Consider the following 25,585-nt stretch of genomic DNA (forward strand, 5'->3'; position numbering starts at 1 on the left):
CATCCAGAAGTACCTTCCTTTTAAAACAAAAAAGAAATCGGGCAGGATCTCATTAAATGCCTGCTTCCCCGCAGTCCTCTAAATGTCGGTAGAGGCTAAACATTTGAAACATGTCCATGGGAAGCGTGTGATGGGCGTGTATGTCTGGAAGGGGATGAACATACCTTCTGAAATGCATTAATCTACCTTTCAAAATCAGTTATCATATGATGAGCAAGGTTAGACATTCAGTTCGAGCCGTGCCTGTAATACTGTCTGACCGCAAATTGCTCTTAAACCTGACTTCTGTAAAGTGCCACTGAAGAAGTGGTGTGCTTCGTTAGCGCTCACCTTTCTGCCCTCGGGACAAAGCCCTGAGCAGTTGTTTAAAACTGAGAGAGAAAATGTTCTTGATAAACTCAGGAGAATCTGATAAATTTCCTCCTTTGTCAACACTTCATCCTCTTTCCCCAGGGCATGAATAGAGGAAGTTTTTAAAGCGTTTGGCTCCACCGAAGTCCTAAAACGAGCACAAACATGTGAAGTTTGAGTGAGAATGGCACTGAAGGACCAGCTGTTAGCTCATGGGAAGCTGCTGGCTGCAGGGGGGAAGGGGCTGCTGCTCACTGGCTTCCAGCTCGGCCGCCAACCTTGTCCTCTTTTCTCTCCCCCAGATGGGAGGGTGACCGCTGGTGGTCAGCGTGGTCTGCCTTCTCCTGCCTCAGTGCAATGGGAGAAACCACAGGGAGTGCTCAGGGCTTCAGAGGTTTTTTCTTAAAATCATCTCCTGCTGCAGTGGAAGCTTTTTCCTGGGATTGGCCCCTTTGGACCCTGCCATTCTGATCCCTATACATCTTTGTTACATTTACATGGTCATTTGTTTGGGTTTGCTTGCTTTATTTTAAATATAGTAAGATTTACACTGACAGAAGCAAGAGGAAAATCGAGCCCCATATCATTTCAATGCGGTTTTAAATCTCCTTTCCTCCTTCGGCTGTGAGGCAACAGTGAGGAAACGGCTAAGTTTAAGCTGCAGGGTTCCTGACGCTTGCAAACTGTTCAGATAACGTTATTCTGAGGCTCGGTGGCCTTTGTGCACCTGAGCTGCTGTGGCGTCTGCCAGCACCATCGGTCGGCATGCGGGGGGCTCTGGGGCTGTGCTTCTGCCTGCTCCTGCCAGGAAAGGGCTGGGAAGGAAAGTCTTCCCTCCGTGGAGCAGAAACCACTCTCAGTCCTTGCAATGACTCAGATAGTTAACTTTTGTCAGAAAGGTTTTTCGCCTTACTTGCTTAGCTAGTGAAAACTGTTTTGCCAGTGCAAGGACACAGCCTTCTGTGGCTGAGCCAGAGAACTTCGGGGGGCTGTGTGTGTTATTTTTGAAACGAAGCAGCTGTATGTGCTGAAATTGCATCACAGTTAGACGAAAGAACACAGCACCCAGGTATTTTACAGGTTTGGTCGCAATAGACTTCCTTCTCACCAGCAGTCACAGATCTTAAGGGTTTAGGATCTCAGTGCACAGAGGCCACACAGTGCCGCGGTTTTCTTACAGCGAACAAAGTAAGTTGGTTTTGAGATGTTTTACAACACAAAGCTTGCAAAATAGGAAGTCTCATAATTATTACCAAACAGAGGAACTGAGATGCCACAGTTTTAAAATATTTCATTTTACTTTAAATTTGTGTTCTAAAAAAGAGCTTTGCAGGGGTGGGAGGGAGGGTACATCCCTCCCTTCTCCCCCCAGAGAGCCAAGACTGAAGGAATAATCTCTGTTGACTTTGTTAGGTTGTTTCTGCAATCCTTGATCCATACAGGCTGTAGAACTGCTGTCAGTTTAACATCCTGAGTGTGTACCTAGAAAAAAACCTGTGTTGAACATTTTGCTTTCAGGTTTTTACCAGCTTTACTGACTGCAGTCCTGACTAACCACTTGGCCTGGGTCCCTACTGTCATGCCAAACGGCCAGCCGCCTATAAGAATCTTCCTGGAAAAGCATTCTTCCCAGAGCGTGGACATGCTGGCCAAAACTCACCCGTACAACCCCCTGTGGGCACAGCTCGGTATGTGGCAAACATCACTAAACCGTCCAAAGCTTTATGTAAATGGTATGCGCGTGGTGGGTTTTATGGATGCTTGTTACTTCCCCCCACGTTAATTATTTTTGGTTTAATTCAAAACAAGACAAAAGTGCATATTTCAAACTTAGAGGTGGTCACTGTATTTTTTTATATGGGCCCTAATTTCTTAAGGCATTATCAATGATGAAATGACAGCCAAAAAGTAAAGACCTCTTCAGTCATCTGTGGCAGATCACCTAAGTTAGGTCAGCTGCCCTGGTGATGGTGGAGGGTTCCAGTCCCCCTCTGGTCCTGCCTCTGTAAGGAAATCAGTTCTTATTTTGGGGGATGCTGCTATCAGTAAGCCTGGCTCTGGAAAGAGCCAGGCAAGAAGATCCATCAGTTGATAAAAATGAACATACCCTCAATACAGCAGGCAAAGGAGTGACGTAGTACAGGAAATCATGACGAGGCAAACCCTGGGTAAGGTCTCAAAGACCAGTCAGTTGAGTACCTGGTCATACTGTCTTCTAATTGCAGAGTAGAGAAGGGGAGATGAGCTTCCTACTTCCTGGTCAGCTCGTCCTGCTCTGCACACAGACTCTCATGGAATTTGGTTAGGGAAGGGAAAGAAAGGTTTTGTGAGGTTGCCCTATTCGGGTATAGGCAGGAGTGGCCAGGGAGTTGGCAAGAAGAGTTCATTTCAGACCTAAGGGACTGAAGGGATCCACTGTGGTTACATTGGCTTTCGAGGCCTCTTGGATCCCTCGTCCCTTCATCCCTGTTCATGCAGTGCCCTAAGACCTCCAGAACAGCACATGCACAGGCACTTCTCCAGGCGAATCTGGAGTACAGTCAAAACAATGCATGGCAGAGCTCAAGGGGAGGGAGGGAGGAGAAGGCTGGGTTCCGCTGTGCACCCACCACTGCCGCTTTTTGCCCCGGTCCTTGGCATAGGTTTGTTTCTCCTTACAGCTTTCTCTTTGTGGGTAAAAGTTCAGCCCAGTTTCCAGACTGTCCAGGGTAATTCAGAGCAGATGCCTCCTCTCTCTTGATGGCTATATAAGGAACGCAGGAGACAAGCCTCCAGAGCTAGGCACTGAAGTTAGGTGGTGCGAACGCTCCCTAATGTGCAAGATCAGATGTCTCCCTGACCAGTGTGTCACCTTACATACGATACCAACAGCATCTTTGGGATTCTCTGTATTGAAAACAAAATAACTAGCGTAGCTGTCATCGCTCTTCTGCCTTAGTACTAATTTTTCTGTTGTAGACCTGGCCTTTGAAAACTGGCCACAACAATTGTCTGTTTGAAGAACAACTTATTATAAAGATGGGAAATAATTATCTGTTTCATTTCCTGGTTTAGGTGACCTGTATGGGGCTATTGGATCACCTGTGAGATTAGCAAAAACAGTTGTGGTTGGCAAAAGGCATGACCTGGTACAGAGATTGCTTTATTTCCTTACTTACTTCATCAGATGTTCTGAACTTCAAGAAACGCATCTTCTAGAAAATGGGGAAGATGAAGCCATTGTCATGCCTGGAACTGTTATAACTACCACGCTGGAGAAGGGAGAAGTAGAAGAATCCGAGTATGTGCTTGTCACAATGCACAAGAACAGGGGCAACTTGCTACCAGCGGAGGCTGAAGAAATGAGAACTCCCAACTGTAGCTGTAAATATTGCAAATGTCCCGTTTCCCTTGCACAAAACATAGAAGGTGTTTCGCAGCAAGAGAGAGAAGACACGCAAAGCACTCCTAAGGTAGAGCTGGAAACTTCTTCAGATGAGAACAGAACTATCGTTCCTGACGATTGCCAGGAAGATGCTGTTGATATTAATCCACCAAGATCCTGCCTGGACACAAAACTAGAGACCGTGGCGTGCGCAGGGTCAGCTTCACCAGAAAAACGTGTAGTGACAGAATCTGGTTTGGAGCCAACAGCAAATGTGTGGAGGAATGAAGACTCGCTGGAATCGGGCAACCAGGCGGTCAGCGTAACAAGGTCACCTGGCATTGCTGTGGAGAAGAAGCCACCAGATAAGCTCTTCTGCGATGCATTTTCTTGCAGTGCTGCCGAAGCGCAGACAAAGGTGACTTTCCTCATCGGAGATTCCATGTCACCTGATTCAGACATCGAGCTCCGAAGTCAGGCAGTAGCGGAACAAATTGCTAGGCATCACAGCCCGCCAGCGACGGAGGAAGGAGCGTCTGCTGATCAGAACTGTGAAGCTAAACAAACTGTCGAGGACCAAAATAGAGACTGTGGGACAGCTGAACCCTTTCCTGAAGTTGCTAGTGAGCATCAGAGCTGGAATCCAAATCCGTACAACGCCGAGAGCATGAGTCTGTTTGACGAGTATTTTACTGATGACAGTTCAGTTGAAACCCGGACTATTGATGATATTCCAGGGCAAGCAGCTACAGACCTTCTTGCTCACAACAGTAGTTTAGACTTTTCTAAAAAGCTGTGTACAAAGACTAGCAAACCACCTAGCGAATTTTGTAAATTTATGGACTCTGTTCGACAAGAGACCTACAAAAACTGCTTTAATGAGCAGGACCAAAGAGAGAAAATCTCTATTCGCGTCCCCCATGGGGACAGAGAAAACGTGGAGAAAAAAGTTGCCCCAGGAATTGATTGGGACATTCCAAGAAATGAGAGTTCAGATAGTGCCCTGGGTGACAGCGAAAGTGAGGATACAGGTCATGATCTAACTAGACTAAGCGGTAACTATTATGGAGGAGAGCAAGAAGATTGGGCAGAAGAATACGAGATTCCCTTCCCTGGGTAAGTACTATTAAGCAGTAATAGAGCCTAAAAAAGTTAGAGCCTCTTCTCATGTCACATGTTTGGAGGAACGTTGCCTAACTTGGCGTCAGTGGCTGGAAGAGTATCTCCTGCGCCCGCTGGTCGTAGAAGAATATAGAGGGATCAGTGGTCTGGAAAAAAATACGAATGATGTATTGTGGTCTTGGCTTGTTTCCTTACCTTCCACAATGGGCTGACTGCAAAAGCTGACTTTAAACTGTTGCTTTTTAAAAAGTGCTTGAATGGGAGTTAGAAGAGATGTGATAGAAGTGAAAATGCAACCTCTCTGTCAGCTGAATTTGTTGTTTGCAAATTGTATGTGTCTCTGATACACCTTTCTTGCAGGTCAAAATTAGTTGAAGTGAACTCTGTCCAGCCCAGTATCGCCAATTTTGGAAGATCCTTACTAGGTGGCTACTGTTCATCTTACGTCCCTGACTTTGTTTTGCAAGGAATAGGAAGTGATGAAAAGCTGAGGCACTGTTTGGTGTCAGATTTGTCTCACGCTGTGCAGGTAATTAAGCTATATTTGGTAAATGTATTTGTCACAGTAGGGAAAGGCAAATGTTTTTGAATGTACATACCTGCTGGAAGTGGAAATATTTACTGTTGCAGCCTCTTCAGGTTTCCCCAGTCCCAGGTCACCGATTTTTTTCCTCTCTCAATTAACATCTGCAAAAACATGGGTATTTCACTGCAAATCTGGAGCACAAAAACTTAATATTTCCACTGAAGCCAGCGGAGAGGTTCATGCCCTTGGGAAGACGGATCTCTGTGCTCAGCCTTAGAGAGGAGTCTCCTGTAGGCATGGCAGCCTGCTGGTGGTTGCACACCCACACGGTGGAATGATGTTAATCACAACCAGACGCTGAGGTTGCTGTGCCGATCTTCCCGGGCACACTCTGGCTGCGGTGGTTGTGCAGAAGCTCCCTTTGCTCCCTCCTCTTCCCATGCACGTTTAACCAGTGTGCTGCTGCTTGCGGGGCAAAATATGTTACCTGTGGTGAAGCTGTCAGGAACGCTTAGTATTTGGGGACATTACTCCTTTTTTAGGATTGTAGTCAAAGTGTCCTATAGTGTCGGCTGGCTTTGTCAGGAAAAGAGAAACCAATATGAAGGTAATTGTCCTCAGGGGACTCGCAGTTCTCGTGTGTGCTGGCAATCGTCTTTTCTCCCCGGAAGCATTTCCTTAGATGAACTGGGGCATGACTGGGAAGCGTGGCATTTCCTACCCCTTTTAAAGTCATCAGGAGACGAGGGGAAAGCAGGCTGTTGCTGCAGAGTGTGATTGTGCTCCCCTCTAGTTTATTCCCGAGGGAATGGAGAAAGACCCGTGCACAGACTGGTGAGCAGTCTGCTTCTCTGAGCGCTCCCCTGGGAGCCTCCGGAGTGTCCCCTTCTTCCCCACCTCTGAAGTTAAGGCTGTGCACCACACCTGGAGCCCGGCCCACCTTACTGCCCCCTTTCCTTGTGCCCGGCCCCGCAGGGGGTGAGTGTGCTCCCTGCATGGGTGTTCTAGGGGCTGTTTGAAACCCGTGTGTTTTAAGCCAAATGTTTAAACCATTTGCAAAGTGTAATTGAACTACAGGCAACAGAAGCAGCAGTGTGAGGTAGCTGCTGCTGTGAGACAGATGTGTCTGAGACAGATGTGTCTGAGACAGATGTGTCTGAAACATAATGGCGAGGCGCTGGCACGGGCTGCCCCGAGCAGCTGTGGGTGCCCCATCCCTGGCAGTGCCCGAGGCCAGGCTGGACGGGGCTGGGGGCAACCTGGGCTGGTGGCTGGTGTCCTTGCCTGTGGCAGTGCACTAGGCTGGATGGTCTTTAAGGTCCCTTCCAACCCAAACCATTCGATGATGACGATAACCTAATTGTGGTGCATGTCCATCAGGAGATTTACATTTCAATTGCAAAAGTCAAAGATTGAGAGGATACAAAAGGACCGAGCACCATTTGATATGTTTAACTTAAATAGTAAGTGCATCCCAGCCCGCTGTGAAGTCCCTGTGGGACTCTTTGGAAGGAGATGCTTCCTAACAGTCAGCCCCAAAAATGTGCCGGGGAAGGACAGTGGGGTTCCACACGCTCCCCCTCTCTAAAACCTCCGTGGTGTGGGCTGGCTGGAAGCAGGCAGGAGCCGGGCGCAGGCTGGGTTCCTGACTCCCTCTGCCGGCCTTCCCATAAAGGGAACCAGTGACAACTGGGAATAAATCCAACCGTGTTAACACAGCCTTGTCGAACAGCAAGTTGGATTTTTGGTACTTTCCTTTTTAGAGGTTTAAATTATCCTTCAGATACGTCAAAACTCTTTATATCAAGTATCAAAAGATATAATTGTCAGCCAGTGACACACTTCCAAGCCTGGAAGAAAATGTAAAATAGCAACTATCCTCCTAAGACTGTACCTTGCTTCCAGTAAAGCTCTGATTTTAGTAGGTGGAATGCAATGCTAGCACATGTTACTGTATTTTAGATGAAGCAGTGCCTGGGATGCTATCCCTGCTATCCAGGATGGTGATGTTTTGTGAAAGGACCATTGTCATTTGCCATTCTCAGGGTTCTGCTATTCTTTTTTTGTTTCTAGCATCCTGTTCTGGATGAACCGATTGCAGAAGCCGTCTGCATTATTGCAGACACAGACAAATGGACGGTGCAAGTGGCCAGTAGCCAGAGGCGAATGATTGATAATAAGCTGGGAAAAGAAGTGTTAGTCTCCAGTCTCGTCTCCAACCTGCTTCATTCCACTCTTCAGCTTTACAAGCATAATTTATCTCCAAACTTTGTAAGTATGGATGACAATCGAGCGAGCGGTGTTTTTAAAGCATCCTTTCGCTTCACAGGTTAAAGAGGTTGTAAGGTTCTGCCTAGTTTACATGCCCGTAGCCGCAATTTTCATAGCCAGTGCATCCCCTGATGTAACTCTTTGAGCTGTCTGAACACCACTCTGTAGCCGAGACAGCTGTCTCATTAATTCTGTTTTAACATGCAATCAAAGGCTTCTGCTCAAAAGTAAGAGTCTTGCCAGTGAATATCTTACTAATTATTCACCTAGACACGGCCACGGAAAAGGCAATAGATGTCTGGGGTCCGCGGTGTTCTGCTCCGAGGCTGGGTGCGGTTTGGATACAGCGCTGTCTCCTCCCTGACACAACTCCCTTTGCCTTTCTAGTGTGTTATGCACCTGGAGGATCGGCTGCAGGAGCTCTATTTCAAAAGCAAGATGCTGTCCGAGTATCTCAAGGGCCAGATGAGAGTTCACGTCAAGGAGCTGGGCATGGTGCTGGGGTACGGTCACAAACTCGCTCCGAGCAGCGCTGCCCTGCGCTTCCTGGTGCCAAATCCTCTGCCTGGGCTTGTTCTAAGCACAGCGAAACGGATTCCTAAGTGGGACTGGAACCGTAGAGTGGCATAAATCACCCATGGCTGCAGGCTTCTCCCTAGCCAGTGCTTGGTCCCGAGGATCCCCCAACCTTTCTCTCTTCCCTCCGGGCAGGAAGGTGGGCTCAGCACTCCAGAGCTTATCAGATTCCTTCCTTAGTTGGTCAGTCAGTGCTCGACAGCGTGGGGCACCTGATTCCTCCAGGTTGACTTTCCCTACATGGCAGAAGACACCCTCTATGTCATGTAAGGCACATAATACCTCTCTGTGGGTGTGGGGCACAGGCAGAGAAGCTATTTACGGGGTGTTTATAGGAAGGATTTGAGTATCTTCTTATGCAGAGGAGTACAGGGTGATCAGGAGGGCGCACGGAGCGTGTGTGGAGCCTGGAGATGGGGGAGCAGCTGCAGCGGGGTGAGCTGCCACGCAGTGCCAGGGCTTCCTTGGGAGCTGCAGATGCAGCTCAGCCCCGTCCTCTGCTCCTGCGCTTGGCCCCTCGGCTATTGCTGCCTTTGCTTTGAGAGGAGGAAGGAGTCTGCTGGGTTTTCTCCCCCCGTCTGCGTTCTCACCGGTTTGTTGGCCCTGTGGGAAAAAGCCACCCGAGCAGGCAGGTGGGCGCTGGCGGCGCCGTGTGACCCCGCGGGCGCTGCCGGAGCACGCGCTGCCCTGCCGTGGGGAGCGCCCGGCGCGGTGTGCGCTGGCGGCCCGAGCGCCGCGGGCTCAGCGGGCGGCGCGGTCACGAACGCGCGTGTTCGGCCCAGCTGCGCTTCGGGTTAGATGAAACGTGACTCTCCTGCTTCCTTCTAGGATTGAATCCAGTGACCTCCCTCTGCTGGCGGCTGTAGCAAGCACTCACTCTCCGTATGTTGCCCAGATACTACTTTAAAATGCCAGAGGCCACAGAGATTGACTTTTTCCCCCCTCTGGAAACAAAGTGGAAGGCGAAGTTGTTCTGGCTCCTTTCTCTTTGAAGCAGTTAAAACAAACTGCTCCTGGAGCTGCAGCACCTCCATATATGACTGCACGTTACACAGACAGTTGGAGACTTTCCCTCTCCCACTTGGTCATTTATAGAAAAGGATAAAGGAAGAAAAAAGAGAAATGAGTAAGCCTAAGATTTCAGCCACAGGAAAGCGAAGATTTCAGCAAAAGCTGAAGATCTGCATTTTTTACCAGTTTCTACCACAATGGCTAACTGTATTTTATATTGGGGAATGTGAGGAAGAACTGCTTTGAGACATACATGATGCTATCACCAATTATAAACTTAAGAGAATGCAGCAGTTGTCTTCAGACTGGCTTCTACTGATTAGGACCTCGTTAAGATCCGTAATTCTCAAGCTGCAATGATTTGTAAACAACTTCTATTTTTTTCATGTCATAGTCAAATTCTGGATACTTCCCAGAGGAAGAACAGGGGTGGGAGGGCTGGTTTGTTTTTGTAAAAAGCTTATTAATGTCACTCGGCTCCAAAATTTATTTATGATCTTTCTCCAGGGGAGAGGGAATAACAGGGGTGGGTGGGAGGGCACAAGGAGGAGGGAGGAAGAGGCCAACAGACAAACCAGCGATGGAGAGTCTCTTTCTTGGCCAGATGTTGCAACCAGTATTAAATGTTTATAATGTTTAAATGTTGCTTTATACTAAGTGATGCTTTTCTTCCACAATGTAATCAAAATGTTAAAAAAAAAAATCTAAAGAGAATGTTGGCTGAAAGTTCCCTGTGGGGTCCCCAGAATGACATGACTATTACCTCTAACTTTTTTATGGTCTATAATGTTCTTGCAACATCATATTCTTTTTACAGCAGTCAGTCAGCTATTGAAATAATGAACTAGAAATAACTGTACCAAAGCATTGGGGAAAAACTGAATAGACTATTACCCTTAATTGCTCAGGTAACTAATTGATATATTTTTTAAAACCGTTCTACAAAAACTGAACATTGATTACACCATAGTATAGTAATATCAAAATTATTTTTTCAAAAATATACCCTTGATGCAGATGTCTCTAATCCCTTTTCTACTCACTTGTGCGATTACCAGCAGGAAATGTTGTTTATTTTATTCTCGGCATTTCTCCTTCACTCAGCCATCACTGTTTTGTCATTGTATATACAATAGTTGTACGAATAGCTGATGGACCCAATCTGGTGTAAGTAATGTAAATATACAGTGGTAGGTGGATTATGTTTTCAAAGGCTCTACTACCTCAGTTTAACTGGACACTTCATTATAGGCTTTTCTTTGCGTATTTGTCCTAGCAGCCAATTAATGTTGCTGATTTTTAGGGTCTGTTTTCATTGATTCTCTTCGGTATATTGCAATTTATGGTTTATCCACAGAAGTCGGAGATACGTGTTCACTTGGTCGCTAGACTCTATAAACAGTTCTAGAAATACGTCATTCTGTAATCATCTTTTCAGTAGTGTAGCACACCTGCTATTCTTGTTTGCAGAGTTATTTTAAACACAAATCTATTTTAACCATTTGATAAACTTGAAAACAATAGGAGAGATCCCTGCCCCACCACTGTCAACAACAAAACTCTCCTCCCTTCCTTCGCTGGGGCCAGGATTTCACCCGGAGTGGGTTTTTTTTCAGTAATATTCAAAATACGTAATGTAAGGACTCTGTTCCAGGAAAGATCTACATGGCAAACCCCCACCCCTTTCCGTGTAGTACCGAGCCTGTGTCAGTAAGTAAACCAGACGTTAATATAGGCAGTGTCATTTGAAACTTTTGTATATAAAATCTAACGCTGACTGCTGCAGGGAAGAAACTTGTGTTTAATTCGTGATCTAAGGATATGTTTCTCCCCTGTTCTTCAAATGTCCTTTCTTCACCACACAATGATGTTACACCTGGCTTTTGGAAGGAGCACAAAACATAGGGGCCCAGTGGTGTAAACACGTTTTTGATGAAATACAGGATTGAGCTCAGAACATGAATTTTTAACTCTTTGCTATGATACGTTATATAGCTGATAGTTCCGATTCTGAACGTTGTACATAGATTTGCAGCTGTAGCCTGGCGATGTCCGTGCTGCCGGGCTGCGTCACGGTGCTGCCAGAGGAACCCGGGGCTGGGCTCCTGCCCTTGCCGCCGGGGGGGCTCCTGCAGGCCGGGCAGCGCCGCACTGTGCCCTGGCGCCTCCCGGGACTGTGCTGATAATGCCCCTTTGCAGGAAAATACTGTTCTCCTCCACGTAACCTTATTAGGCGACTTGTTGGTATCGCTTCAAAATGGATTTGACTCAAGAAAGGCCCTTGCGCAGCTGCGCAGCTTAAATTGGTATTAACTGGAGGAGGAAAAGGTGGTGGGTGGTGGGCATCCTTCTCTGCTGTCTGCTGCCTAACACAGCCCGTTAACGTCATCGTAACGGTGTGTTCAATCAGCCACGGATGAACGAGGCCACCGATGCGGCTTCCTCGTCACCCGCTGGCCGGTGCCAGCCCCGCGGAGCCCCAGCCCCAGCGGCGCTCCTGGTGCGGGGGTGGCCGAGCAGCGCCGTGGTCCGGCACAGCCAAAACCCTCGTGCGATGGGAAGGTTTTCTGTAAGTTAACTTGTAGGGTACGTGAACAACACGGTACGTATGTCTGTCTGTCAAATAATACAAAAAGGGATCTTTTACAGGACTATAGCATCGACTTTTAAAAAGTATATTGCGATTGTTTTATGTGAATAGAAAACTAACATTTGGTTTCTTTTTTTCCACTATTACCAATCTCCATTAACATGTCTTAATTTTCTGGCTAAAAACTAAGTGTACTAGGCACACAAATTAGCAAATTTGTTTTTGTTGCAATTGGCAAACACTGGGCTGCTAAGAACAAAAAATATTTAAAAGAAAGGATTTTACACCTTGCGTATGTTTTCCCCATTAGTTATTATAGGTGTTTTATGACAATTTTTTGCTTTCTCTAAATTATTTAGATGGTGGTACTTGTAAAATGCTGGGTAAAATGTACATACTTGTTACCTCTTCTGTTTTTGTATATATTTCCCAAGATGTGCACTTGTATTATAATAACCATTCCCAATTTTAGGGGAAATTTGTGCAATAAATACAGTATGTCAATTTACTTCTAGTACATTTTGTGTCTGTTTATTATACGCATAGCATGAGAGTGTTGGTGAGTGTTTAAGCTTTAACCACCGCAAGCTGGATGTCTGTCTGCCCCTATCACAGATGCCTTTTGAGACCTGCTGCCTAGCACTTAAGGGTGCTGCAGCCGTTTTATTTGGAGTCTTTCAGGGAATTAGTCATTTCAAAGAGGAACTCGTGTTTGAACTTGCTGTCCCTTCAGCTGTGAGTGTTGTTGGCCTGAAGAAAGCGACAGCAAGGTGAGAGGATGGTCCTGGCCGTCTGTACTGACGCTTGGCTGCGCACGAGGAGAACAGATGAATGCACAAAGCCGCGGTCGTCGCGCTGATGGGTACGGTCATTCCTAAAGTTGCCTGCAAAGCGGTCGGTCACACGGGTCGAGTGTAATTCCTTATCTGCAAGTTACCGGGTTTGTGCCCATCTCCCCAGTTACCCTTCCCTGTCCCTCTGGGCTGCTGCAAATGAAGGTTATCGAGAAGTCTTTGTAAGGTTTTATTAAATGTAAGTTCAGATTGTGATGGAGTGCTGTCAAGAGGAGAGAAGTAGTAGGTTATACAACAGGTAAAAGAATTAACTTGGGAAGGTGTAGTAGAGTGTACGTACGGCGGCCTTTAGAGCATTCGGATTATTGCGGGTCCTGTGTTGCTGGAGAGGGAATCAATAATCAGGAGATGGAGATCGTTGGCGTGGTTGCACCCCCGGCTTTGATAAGCTCTCTGATGGTCTGTGTCCCTGGCACGTGCCTTCCCCGGGCGCCCCTGGGTGCGGGGCTGGCACAGGCTGAGCCTGGCGCGAGCAGAGGCAAGTGGCCGCGGGCCCCATCCTGCAGAACCAGCCACAGGGCGGGTGACCGGCACCGATGGCAGCCCGGCAGCGCGGCAGAGGCCGGAGCTTTCCAGGGCTTCCACTTGCACCTGCCAAGTCTTCTCTGGTCAGAAGGTTCCTGTTACCAGACTCTCTGGTCTCATCTCCAGGAGGAGTGAGGGCTGTAACGGCGGAGGTGCGGGTACCACCACCGCGAGCTTTCCCGAGGAGCGGGGAGCGGGGGAGCCGGGGGAGCCGCTCTGACTGCTCCTCACCGCCCACCCCAAGTAGCGTGGTAGCAAACGGCTCCGTGCTGCGCGTGGGTGCGGCGGCGAGGAGCGATCAACAGAGAATTAGTTGCCTTTTAGTAACGATGAAGACGGGGTGATTGCTGGGCCCCGCGTTCTGTGCCATGAGGGATTCGGAAGGCAGAGCCTGCGACTCCGAGCAGCGCTGGAGATGTGGGGCAGGCAGCAGCGAGTCCAGGCCCCCAGATCTGCGGTGGGAGATGCTCGGTCCCGGCTGGTGCAGCGGGAGAGGCGGCAAGACCCTGCTGCGGGACATCGGTGCCGTAAGCAGGCTGCCAGCCCTCCTGCAGCGTGCCGGGTGCTGACCCCGTTGGCTGCGGGCACCTAAGGGAGGGCAGGGAGTTTGGTGTTACAGGGTAGGTGGTCCTGAGGGGCCCTCCTGCCGTGATGTGCGAGGCTGGCTGGGGTCAGGTGTCTCTGTGTGGGTGTTGGCAAGCGCCTGTTAGCAGTAAACTCAGTCGTGTAGTCACTGCAGCATCCAGAAAACACTGATTTAATGCCCAGAATTGATTTCCCTTTTAACACTCCAACTATACTGCGATACCGTGCTTGCTAGCCAATATTTTTAATGTATTATTACTCCTTTTCCGTAATTCCCTTTATCTTCCTGAAACAAAGGGGAAACCTAATGCACTTTTGCCTAGGCAAAGGCAGGGAAGCAAGCCATAGCCACCAAGTACCACAGCGTCTTTCACCCCCTGCGTGATTACGGGGGGTCTGCAGAAGCAGGGGCGGTTATTTCTGTGTGGCTTAGTGCAGAGCAGCCACAGGACAGCTGCTGGACCCGCGGGGCAGAAAGCAGCTCCTTGTGTCACCGCTGGCTGCACCAGCGCACAGAGCTCCCACACAGCTCGCCGCTGGACTGCTGCCGCTTTCTTCTCTCGCTGCAAACATGACTTAAACATTTGTCATTAAAAAACAGTGACCTTATAGCTGGAGTTATAAACAAGCAGACACCCTGGAGATACACACGTCTTCTGAGTCTGCTGAAAGTAATGCCTCTGTTCAGTGTGCTGCAGCAGGCACGTTCTGTTCCAGCCGCCCTCTCGGTTTTTATGGGCTGCAGGAGCGGCTGCAGGCTGCACACCGACTGCACGGCCATCCTGTCCTGCCGCGTACAGTAACATCATCTGTGCTGCTGCTACAGGCAAATCTAAACACACCAGCGCTCGGGTTGCTGAAAAGTGCTCGCTGGTGCTGGCTGGAGTTGCTGCTTTACTGAAATCGGTGCTTTTCAGCTTTGACAGTCGAAGAACCACAAGTCCAAATCCATTTGGGATCTATGCCAGCTTTTAGAGCAGAATCTGGTTCCCCGGCAATGCGGGCTTTGCTTTGAGACCTCTCCTGGCAGAGCTAGCAGGTAAATCAGCTGTGCCCTGTGTCATTAATTGTGGTAGTAAATTAATACTGGAGGTCAGCGGGAACCCCCATCCCCACCTTCTGGGGGGAAAAGTGGGAAAAACACGAACAGTGTTTGGCTGCAGTAACACCAGAGGCACTGCACAGTTCCCACCCGGCAGAGCAGGGGTTAACTGCTGCTCCAGAGCATGCGTTTCTATACTGTCTGTAATAGAAAAACTTCATTTTTAATATATTTCCTCCAGGTTTCAGTGGTGCTGTGCCAGCTTTGTCACTGCAGGGCACACAGCTTGCTCAGCACCCAAGTACAGCGCTGTGAGGTCCTGCCCCAGCCGGCACAGAGGTGCCACCATGGAGCTTCCCATGGAGCTATGGATCCCCACGGAGCTATGGATCCCCACGGAGCTATGGATCCCCACGGAGCTATGGATCCCCACGGAGCTATGGATCCCCATGGGAATCAGGGAGCTGGCAGGGGGGGCTGTGTGTCGGAGGGCTGCTGTGGCTCACCCTTCCCCAGGGCAGCGTTTCCAGCCTCCCAAGCTCTGCCGGCTGGCCTGCAAGGCTGGATGCGTCGTGTGGCCTCTGGGAATGCACAGCTTGGTGTGAGCCATCACCCTTGTGTCACCCACTTGGGCCTTAGAATCACAGAATCACTGAGGTCGGAAAAGACCTTTGAGATCATCGAGTCCAGCCACTAACCCAGCACTGCCAAGCCCACCACTAACCCACGGCCCCAAGCACCGCACCGACGTGTTTTTTAAACACCTCCAGGGATGGTGACTCTACCACCTCCCTGAGCAGCCTGTGCCAGTGTGTGACCGTTGTGCAGGTCCCCTGTTCTCCTACACCCTGTCTCCTCCTAGGAAGCATAGTAGCAGGGGGAAGCATGTTACTCCCATGTCTTTGTTTATTTTCATTGCCAAAAATATTTGTACAGCAGCAGAATTTGATTTCTAAACCTCTGCCTGTTCCAGCTGTTTGTTCCCAGCTGGAGCTGAAGACATCTGCTCCGAGGGTGGGGAGTCCCCGCTGAGCTCCTGCCTTCAGCTGCTCCAGAGCACCAGCCTCCGCGGGCACCAGGAGCTCCGTGTAATCACCGGTGATCCCTGCGGGGCGGCAGAAGGTGCGGGAGCGAGGCAGACGACAGCGAGGAGCTGGGCCTGTGGTTTGAGGCGTCACTGCCGCAGGAAAGGCGACTTGAAGAACATCCTGAGTGTTTGTGGTGGGGCACCCAGCGGCACTGCTGCGCTGCCGGCTGCGGGCCCTGCACAGCCGCTCTGCCACGCCACCAGCTCCGCAGCAGTGCCCCGTGCTCCGTCCCGAGCCGTGACGCTGGTGCACGGCAGCTGAGCCCGGCTCTGCCCGGGACCTGTTGCTCAAGGTCTCTGTGGGTTTGAGCAACGCCCGCCGCGGCCGGTCTGTGGCAGGGCAGCCTGTGCACGCCGCGCTGGCCCACCAGCGCCCACGGGGGACCCGCTGGCACCCGCGGGGGACCCGCCGGCCGGGCTGCACGGCTGGATAACTGGCCCCGTGCTCTGCGGGGTGAGCCCGGCCGGGCGGCTTCCTCACGCTGGGGCTCGGGCGCTCCAGCCCCGCCACAGGCACACGTGGTTGTTCCAGGCCAGATTGCCACCGGAGCTCCGTCCGGCGCCTTGCAGCGCGATCTAGCCACGGCCCGGGCGCTGAGCACCCCGAGCGTGGGCAGCCGTGGCTCCCGGGCAGAGCACGGCGGAGCTGCCTTCAGCACCGGTGGGCAGCCGGGACCAGCCGGAAGGTCCCTGTCGCAACACCCCAAAGGAAGAATTTGGGCCGGAGGTTGGTCCCGGGTTTCAGAAGCAGCACAGGAGAGAAGTGGGGACCTTCTCCTTGTGACACAGCTGCTCTGCCTGTGCCCCGTCCCCAGCCAGCCTGGGGGCAGGGAGAGGAGCCCCAGCTGGGGTCTGGGGGGGAGGATGGAGCGATGCACCCCTCGCTCCCCGAGCGCCTCTGTGCTTTGTTTGCTGCTGTTCTCCATGAGGACCTGCGACCCAGCTCCTTTGGTAACAGTTTTGCTGCAGATGTGTCTTCTCAGAGATGAAGAAAAGACCAAGGAAAGTCTTCAACATTTATTACCTGGGGGCGAGGGTGGCAGGAGGGAACCGTCCTGCCCTGGCTGACCTGTTCTCCCACTACCAAACCAGAACCTGCAGGAACGAGAGGGAGCCACAGCTGCCAGAGGTGGGGGCTGTCCCTGGGCCCACCAGGTTTTACCCGGTAAAAGCATCGTTCAATGCCGGTATTTTTTTGTTGCCAGGTTTTATCTATCCTGCACTTTCTAAACTGCTAAGAGAGAGGAACTTTCTCCAACCGCTATGCTTTTGGCTGCTCCTTCTAACCACTGTAACCAGAGTGTCTGTTTAATCTGGAACTTGCTTTTTCTTCTTCGTTAACTCCTTAGCATGAGGTTTTGTGCTGCTGGTAGGACAGACCTAGCTTTTTTCTTAAGGAAAACCACCAAGGAGGCACGGAGAGCTGCAGCGATGTCCCGCCGTGCAGATCACATGTAGCTTTGCCATGTTGGAGCGGTTGCGATGCGCAAGGCGCAGGACTGTGCACTCTCATCGATATCTCCTTCTCGAGTAGGATGGGCTGAGGTCGCACTCTGGGACACACGTATGTGTCGCTTGTGGCATCGCTGGGGCTGGGTGGGTCAGCTGAAGGTGGAGTTTGTCCCAGCCTGTTAATGCAAAACACGTGTTTTCCTTGAGTGGCACAGAAAATGAAAGCCGTGTTTCTTATGGAAGTGCGTGTAGTCGGGCTGAGAAAGATGGGTGAGAGCGTTTCCATGAGAAATGAGCATCTTACTTCCTAAAGACAAAATACTTCCGTTTTCTTGGATAATATAATGAATCTCTAGAATGTTTCCACTGATGTCACCAGTGATGGCAGCAGTGAGAGCGCACGGAGGCAAAGCTTGAGCCCGTGTAGGGGTGACGATGGCAGGTCGCTTGGGCAGCTCCCAGCGCTGCCATGGGATCAGTGGTGGGACCTCTCTGGGGCAAACGGCCTCATTTAAAGGCTCTGGCGTGGGGAGCGCGAAAGGTCATTAGGCTGCAAAGTCGTTTGTAAACCGTGACTTTAGGAAGAGGGTACAAATGGGTTTGTGCGCTTTATTTTCCTGCCAGAGATGCTTTTCACTTTGGAGAAGTTTGATGCATTTGAAAAGACTACATTCAGCAATTCTTCTATAATTACTTCAAAATTACAGCCACGAGCAATTATATTTTTCAATAGCTTATTGAGTGCACTGAATCCTAAGAAATTAACTACCAAGTTTTCAAGGAGCAGATTTATTAATAGCAGCTGTAACTAGAAATCTTGTCTAATTTTGATCACTACCAAAAGAGCTGAAAGGGCTCCTGTTTGCATTTATTAACAATATGACTGATAAAATTTGCGGGAGACATTCTTGGTGAACAAGATAATTACAGCTGTGTTGCGTGTGCCTCAGTAATTAATGATTGTGCGCTTTATTCTGCAAGCTTGTTTTTCTTGTAGGGCTCCAACAGTTTAAATAAAGGTCCTGATCTCTGTCATTTCACATGACATTGTTCTGGGGCTGGTTAGGCTGTAAAAGCCATCAGCCTGGAGGCAAATTAATTTTTCAAAATACAGCTTAAATCTGTGAACCATTTCTTAAATTATAGGTTAGGGTAAAGCAGGCCCTTCCCAAGGAAACAGATACAGCTTTTTAAGAACTGTAGGCTTGAATTCATTTAGTATTAAAATGGAGGGGCCTGCCCTGGGCTAGTGAGAACCCCCATGTCGCTGGCCATCGCAGCTCTCCACAGCCACAAATTCAGGCTCCCATTCTTAGGGGGACAATAATCCGTAACAGAAACACAACTTTTCAGATAGGTTGTAGTTGACTGTCACATCCTTGTCTGGTTTTTCCGGGGCTCACTCGCTGCTGACCCCGCTGGATCGCAGGCTCCGGCGGCAGGTCACCCTCGGGTCTGCCGAGGGATCGCCGGCTCGGGCAGCAGTCGGCAGAAGCCACGTGGGATTTGTCCAGTGCAAGTCATCAGGCTCAGGAATACGGGGTGAATTCCCTCTTTTTCAGAACATGTACCACAGAGGCAGTTTCAGAGGCAATGTCTTCCATCAGCAGTGTCTGTCCTCTGCCTTCATCACAGTCAAAGCATGAGGGCTCATTAAGCATTTCTAATTAATTTGTGATTCAACTATTTCCTGTTCAGACGGTCAACTGAAGAGGCAGCTGAGCATCATCACTGGAGCACGTGGCGGTCCTGCTACCTCAGCAAGGAAAATACTTTCCCAACAGAACTGTCACCCCCTCCTTGCCCACGATGTTACCTACAGTTTCATCTGCTGGCCCTGGGGGGCTGGCTGACGGCCGGCTGGGCATGGGCCCCCGGGGTGGCGGAGGAGGCCAACAGCATCCTGGCTGGTACCTGAAACGGTGTGGCCAGCCGGCCCAGGGCAGTGACCGTCCCCTGTGCTGGGCACTGGGGGGGCTGCACCATGAACCCTGGGTTCGGGTTTGGGCCCCTCACTGCAGGGGGGACGCTGGGGGGCTGGAGCGTGTCCAGGGATGGGCAGGGGGCTGGGGAAGGGGCTGGGGCTCCGGTCTGATGGGGGGCGGCTGGGGGAGCTCGGCCTGGGGAGGGGGCGGCTCAGGGGGGCCTGGTGGCTCCCTACGGCCACCTGACAGGGGGGTTGGGCAGGGGGGTCGGTCTCTTCTCCCAGGTAACCAGCGACAGGACAAGAGGAAACGGCCTCAAGTGGCGCCAGGGGAGGTTCAGATGGGGGAGCAGGAAGAATTTCTTCACGGAAAGGGTTGTCAGTGCTGGACCCGGCTGCCCGGGGAGTGGTGGGGTCACCGTCCCTGGGGGTGTTTAAAAACCACGTCGGTGCGGTGCTTGGGGCCGTGGGTTAGCGGTGGGCTTGGCAGTGCTGGGTTAACAGCTGGACTGATCTCAAAGGTCTTTCCCAACCTCAGTGACTCTGTGACTCTGACCACCGTCACTGGTAGGCAGTGCGACAGTCCCTGCACTGTCACCCTTGTGGGGCCTCTGGCTCCCGTCTCCATGCACAGTCTGTCAGTGCCGGCTACCGGCCAGACCCCAGGAGATGCCTTTGCCACTACGGGTAATTCCCACCCCGGACACAGGGTCCTGCTGAGCTCTGTGCTCTTAGTTTTTTACTGTAAAAAAGCCAGGACATACTCTTACTGCCATTTTTGGTTGCAGATTCTTCACCATTTGTGAGCATATCCTTCTTTTCGACCACAACTGGAAAAAACTCTGGAGTGGCTCCTGCTCCCTCAAGGTCTCCTTAACTGCAAGGCCACAGATTGTTTCCATTTCTCTTGGTACCTTCTTGGAAAAGTGCAGTGCATTTGTAACACCCTCCTGCAGACAGAGCCAACCAGTAGTTCATAAAATAGCAACTACTACGCAATTATTTACATAAAAGAAAACACTTGCACAGCACAGGCAATTTTGCTTTGGACAAAGACAGTGATGAAACCCAACATTCAAATGCAATGCAGACCTGCATGGAAAGAATCTGCCCACTAGCCCAAGCGCGGAGAAAAATATTAGTCACTAAAGCAGTTTGAAGAATTCAGATGCTGAGATATCTGCTGGTACCATCCATGGCTTTTAGCATGCCGGTACGGCACTGAGGGTGTTCCCAATGGCATGGAGGGCAGCTGGGGCACTCGGGGGACAGCTTGTCTGCGACATGTCAAAATACAGCGAGCCCCATTCAGCTTTCCAGAAAAATCAAAGTTGGTTCAAGTCGTGCAGTCATTTCATATGCAGTTATTAAAAAGAGTATTTCCTTGAAAAGATTGTTCTTGGTGTCGGGGTGTTTCTGGAAGTCAGTGTGCTTCCTACAGCCCTGGTTTCTGCATGAATTTTGTTGTGTTCCCATTTCTAATGGAAATTGAAAATACATTTCTGCCGATAACCCAACCGCAGCCTCTTCAGTATTTCGACTGGGGAACGTTTGCATCTCAACCTTCACCTAGGTGGAATGTAAGGTCTAAAACTCTAAAAAACCGGCTTCTGCCTCAATATCATCACTGTCCTACTTGATAGATCTTTCCCTGATTTTTAAATTCATAGTAGGAAACTGGGAAAAAAAAAAAAAAGCAGGCCATTCTGCTCTGAGTGACACTACTTCCATGTGGGGTAAGTGACTGGAGGTAAGTGATATTTGTGTACTTAGGTGGCATCTGGTTTTATTGGGCGGTGCACTGAGCTGCGCACTTGATAACTTGCATCACCGTATGAATCACACGATCATCTGACCTCCATCTAGCTGCTGTTCTGCTTTTATTTCCTCTGCTCCCTACGAGTTACAGTAAAGGAAATTCTTCCTGTGTTTCATACACAATGCTTCCTTTCATTCAAGGAAGACTGTGAGCGGTTGTACTTTTAGCATTTAAAAATCCAACCAGTTCAATCATCCATTTGAAAAGCACAGGATGGAGTAACGCTTCCCTCTCCCCGCACATGTAACTCCCCTGCCCCGGCATCCCTGCCAGGAGATGCTGCGGACCCTGGGGTGGGATGGCAGGCTTTGCAGTGAGGGTTCCTCCTCATTTTGTGTGCCGAAAGGAGAAGTGAGCAGGTTTTCCAGGAGCTGTCTGACCCTGCACGCTGGCTCTTGCAGGTGCTGTACCTTCAGCTCCCACGCTGCGCCTGGCGAGGCCGTTCCTTTTGGGTCCGTGTCCCTCCACTGCAGCCGAGGAAGGACAGCTGGCGTTCCTGGATGTCTTGGCTTTTTGATGTATGAAGGGAAAAGAGTCTGGTGGTCTCTCAGCACAAGCACCTCAGCTGTCCACTGCAGGAGAGCTTCCGGGCTGTGAGAAGAGGCCACCCCGGGCTCTGGGACCGATATCCCCTGCCATCACTTCTACCATGATACAGAATTGCTGTGGGATGTTACCAAGGCCAGGGCCTCTGGAAGGAGGGGAGGAAGGGAGGAAAACCACACCAAGTGGAAGAAGAGTCATCTGCAGCTCTTTTTAAAGTTAAAAATAGGCAGGATTTTGTCTTCAGGAGACAGTTTGTTCTGTTATGCTGCTGACATCATGTGAGCATGCCATACGCTTCTGCATTTGAAGACTAAAACTGACACGCTGAAAACAGGAACTTTCTGGATATTCTGCATGCCTGAGACTTAATGGTTTCAGCGAGCTCCCACCATCTCATCCATATGGTTGTGCTTGGGTGGGGGAATGAAACATCTCATTAGCTCTGTAAGGTCATTAAAAGCTGGAGAACAGATCATAAGGAATAATAAGGTTGTATGTCATTGTGTGAAGGCAGATGATAAAAGCAACTGCCTCTGACACCGAGCGCTTCAATGCAAGGGGACCCAGTTTAACAGCACAGAGGAGCTGAGTGCTTGCTAACGCACTAATGTCAGTGGGAGCTGTTTATACCCTCTTCATCAGAAAAATGAGACCGACAGCATCAATATGCGACTAAATCCAGAGGGATGATACAAGGAGTTTTGGCCCACATAACTTTGCAATGAGTTCACCAAGCATTCCTGGCTCCTGGGCCTGAACCGAGTCTCCTCAAGTGTGCAACATTTCTTTGTAATCAAATTACAGTTTATACACACACACAGAAACAGAAGCACACAGACACGTATCTTCCTACAAACATACAAGATACAAACATACAGTGGAAAGCTGATGTGATGCTGGCTGAATTGTTGCACTGGTCTCAGGGATGACAGCAATGCTCACGGTTGCAAAGTATCCTGCTGGTGACACCAGCAGCAAGAAAATGGTAAGAACTGCAAGTCTTCCCCTGCCTTGATCTGGATCCAAATGCTGTAATGGTTCTCGTAGGATTCACAAATAAGTAGCATATATTCGATTGCATAAAGCAGAGAAATAGCATGTCAGATGTTTATCCACAATTTCTTAATCTAGTTGATTGCCAGTTAAAAGTCTAGACTGTTGGCCTGTTATTTGGCAGCAGAAAGGTTGTTTATTATTTTTCCACATGCTCGCAGAATTACTCCATTTACTTAAAAAAGGGGGAGGACTGAACTCCTATTTACTCTAGTCTTCATCGTATTTAAACTGGCTCCTCTCCGTAGGCATGCCCTGTTCTTTTACTAGCTGAAAATGTTGTCCACTTAGAAATGTCACAGATACACAGAACGGTAATATGGAGTTATGCAAGCCTTTGGCTTTTTGCCTCTGAAAACAGCTACTCAGTAGAAAAATACAAATACCATTGCATGTTCTCTCTGGGTTACAACAGGTCACAGTCACAAAATCCCCACTGTTTGTGAAATCGTCTTGCAACTTCCAGTTGTACAACTTGAAGCTGACCCCCGAAATTAATGAAAGAGACATTAAATGTTTGCAATAAGATATGTTGAACTGGTTACTGTTGCCAGATTACTGGTGGGGAGTTTCCCATGGCAAGAGTGTTCTTTCTTTTTGTTTTGCTTTTGTTATTTTTCAAAAGTCTTCATCTTATCTGTGCCCAGCCCATTCTTTTACCCACCCTTCTCTTCCTAATGGTTTTTGGCATGAGATTTCCTGCTACAAATGAAGAAAATCTTTCAGCTAAAGTCTTAACCTGATTATAACAACAAAGAAAATGCAAATGGAGTAGTCACTAGGCTCCAGATTGCCTCCTGTCAGGGCCGGTTCCCGCCCCGCCCCCCCCCCGCCCCCATCTTTAATTTTTTCAGGCTAGAGCTTGGACATCTGTATACTGTTGCTGGATACCTCCAATATCTAGACAGGTCCATATGCTCTTTTAGCTTTTGCCAACGAAGTGCTGGGGCTGGAATCAAGTATCTGTAGGTTGTGCATAGTAAAAATAAAACAGCAGAAGGCAGACAAACCATTTGATAGAAGAGCCTGTTTCGTACAGAGCTGTTTCATTGCGTTTGGGGCAAGAACTTCTGCCTTTGAGCGAACAGCTGGTTTTATTTTAGATGGTATTTTATAACAATTTTGAATGGTTTTGTCAGTTCTTATTCAGTTTTATCAGACACTTTTGATAACGTTGTACACTATACCATGCCTGGGGCAGATTGGATGCTCTGGTGACTTGGCAGGAGTCCTTTCACTCCTGCTCCCGCTCACTCACATTCACAGAGCTTGGTAATTCTGCAGCAGGGCGGCGGCAGGCGCAGGATGGGCAGCCAGCCATTCCTCACTTCACTGCACTTTTTGAGTCACTCAGCAGCTGGCACGGGAGAGGAATGCCCCTCTTGATATGTGTCTCTTCGCATTTGGACATGGACGGGAGATGAGGTAGACAAGAACATGCGTGAAAGTGTCATGAGACAGCCAGTGCTGTTTCAACATAAATAGCTTTCACTGTCCTCACTGGCAACTTTTGGACTCTGTATCAACGCATGTCTTTGTTTTCATAGAAACTTTAGTAAATGAATAGCCAATAACCTAATTAACTGTTTGCTCCTAATTTGGGAACTAGGACTCCAGAAGTGATCTGGTGCACGACTGGCAGGGAGTTACCTGACATGACAGCCACTGTGTGATGTTCCTAACCCCACGATGCATCTCAACCATGAAATATTTGCTATCTCCGAATTATCACCTGTCCTCCACAAAGCCTTTCCAAAGGACATCCCATAAAGTGCCCTCAGTCGAGAGACATCCCCTTTCAGCTGGGAGCTAAGATGTAGGAAATTGTTAATCTCCCCAGCCACAGCTATGGCTCAGTTTGCTCCACGGAGCAGCTGGGGCTTGTCATCCCCCTCTCTTTGCATGTTAATATCAATCTTAAAACCTTTCAATCTTAAGGCTCACTGTATTCACAGTACATTCACACCAGCACTCAGCACATTAGAGACCCTCAAAGATGTGTGACAGGGAACGTGAAAAGCAAGGGAAATTGCCACCGAAGGTAAAGCATTGTATCCCTGCATTTAGAAGTCGTCAGGCTTCATTTGTTTCAGTCTTCCTGATTAAGGCTGAAAAATAAGGGGTTTACTGTCGTGATGAGCTCTGTCATTGCTTAGGTGTACATGGCTTTCTAGTTTTACCCTTCAGGAAAAGTCTGTACATGGAAGGAAAGCCATGCTAGTCTTGAGTTAAAGAGAACAAAGATGAGTATTTAGTCTTAAAAAAATTGTAATATAGCAGAAACACAAAGATCTCACAGTTCTCATGCTTCATTTTGACATTTTACCATTATCTTTTGCATTGAAGCTTTAGGAATATCCACAGTGGGGGACTTTGCCTTAGCTGGAGTAAAATTAGTGGTACAATACAAAATGACCATTTCATTCTTTCTATTGATTTTGCAGAAATAATTTGGTATTTCATATTTTCTGGGACATAATTTCAGAAATTGAAATTCTAGGTTGCAAAATGCTGCTTTAGACAGGACATCAATGTTCTCATCTGGGTACCTGTTCAGTGTTGGGCCATCTGCAAAAATGTAACTTTCCTGCAAAAGGTGCACTTGCACAAAATCATTAACTATCCCTTTGCCTCCCCACTTTCATGCACTTTTACTGAATGTGTTATATTTGGGAAGTTAATCATCAGAATAAGCATATATGGTAAAACAATCTGAAGAGATTCTTCCCAATGGGGGATCCCAGAACATTTTATTTTCCTCTATTCAGGCAGAGAATTAGTTTGTATGTCCTCCTTGCGGTATGTTAAGCACATACTTACTAGTAGTCATTGCCAATGATTTAAATAAATCTCTGAAGGGGAATTTTTTCCAAAGCTAAGAAATCAA

General features: G+C 48.9%; 1 protein-coding gene across 3 annotated transcripts in view; it reads left to right on the plus strand.

Annotated features, from left to right (window-relative positions):
* Window positions 1-12,319, plus strand: part of FNIP1 (folliculin interacting protein 1) — a 70,157-nt gene extending 57,838 nt beyond the window's left edge. For all 3 annotated transcript variants that reach the window (XM_040602888.1, XM_040602891.1, XM_040602889.1), the window contains 6 exons: window positions 1,870-2,039; window positions 3,406-4,831; window positions 5,198-5,366; window positions 7,437-7,634; window positions 8,022-8,137; window positions 9,039-12,319. In XM_040602888.1, coding sequence (XP_040458822.1) covers window positions 1,870-2,039; window positions 3,406-4,831; window positions 5,198-5,366; window positions 7,437-7,634; window positions 8,022-8,137; window positions 9,039-9,117 — 2,158 coding nt within the window. In that variant the 3' untranslated portion in view covers window positions 9,118-12,319. The remainder of the gene's footprint in view (window positions 1-1,869; window positions 2,040-3,405; window positions 4,832-5,197; window positions 5,367-7,436; window positions 7,635-8,021; window positions 8,138-9,038) is intronic.
* Window positions 12,320-25,585: the final 13,266 nt, after the last annotated feature.

This window comes from Falco naumanni, chromosome 8, assembly GCF_017639655.2.
Source record: "Falco naumanni isolate bFalNau1 chromosome 8, bFalNau1.pat, whole genome shotgun sequence".
Classification (NCBI taxonomy): domain Eukaryota; kingdom Metazoa; phylum Chordata; class Aves; order Falconiformes; family Falconidae; genus Falco; species Falco naumanni.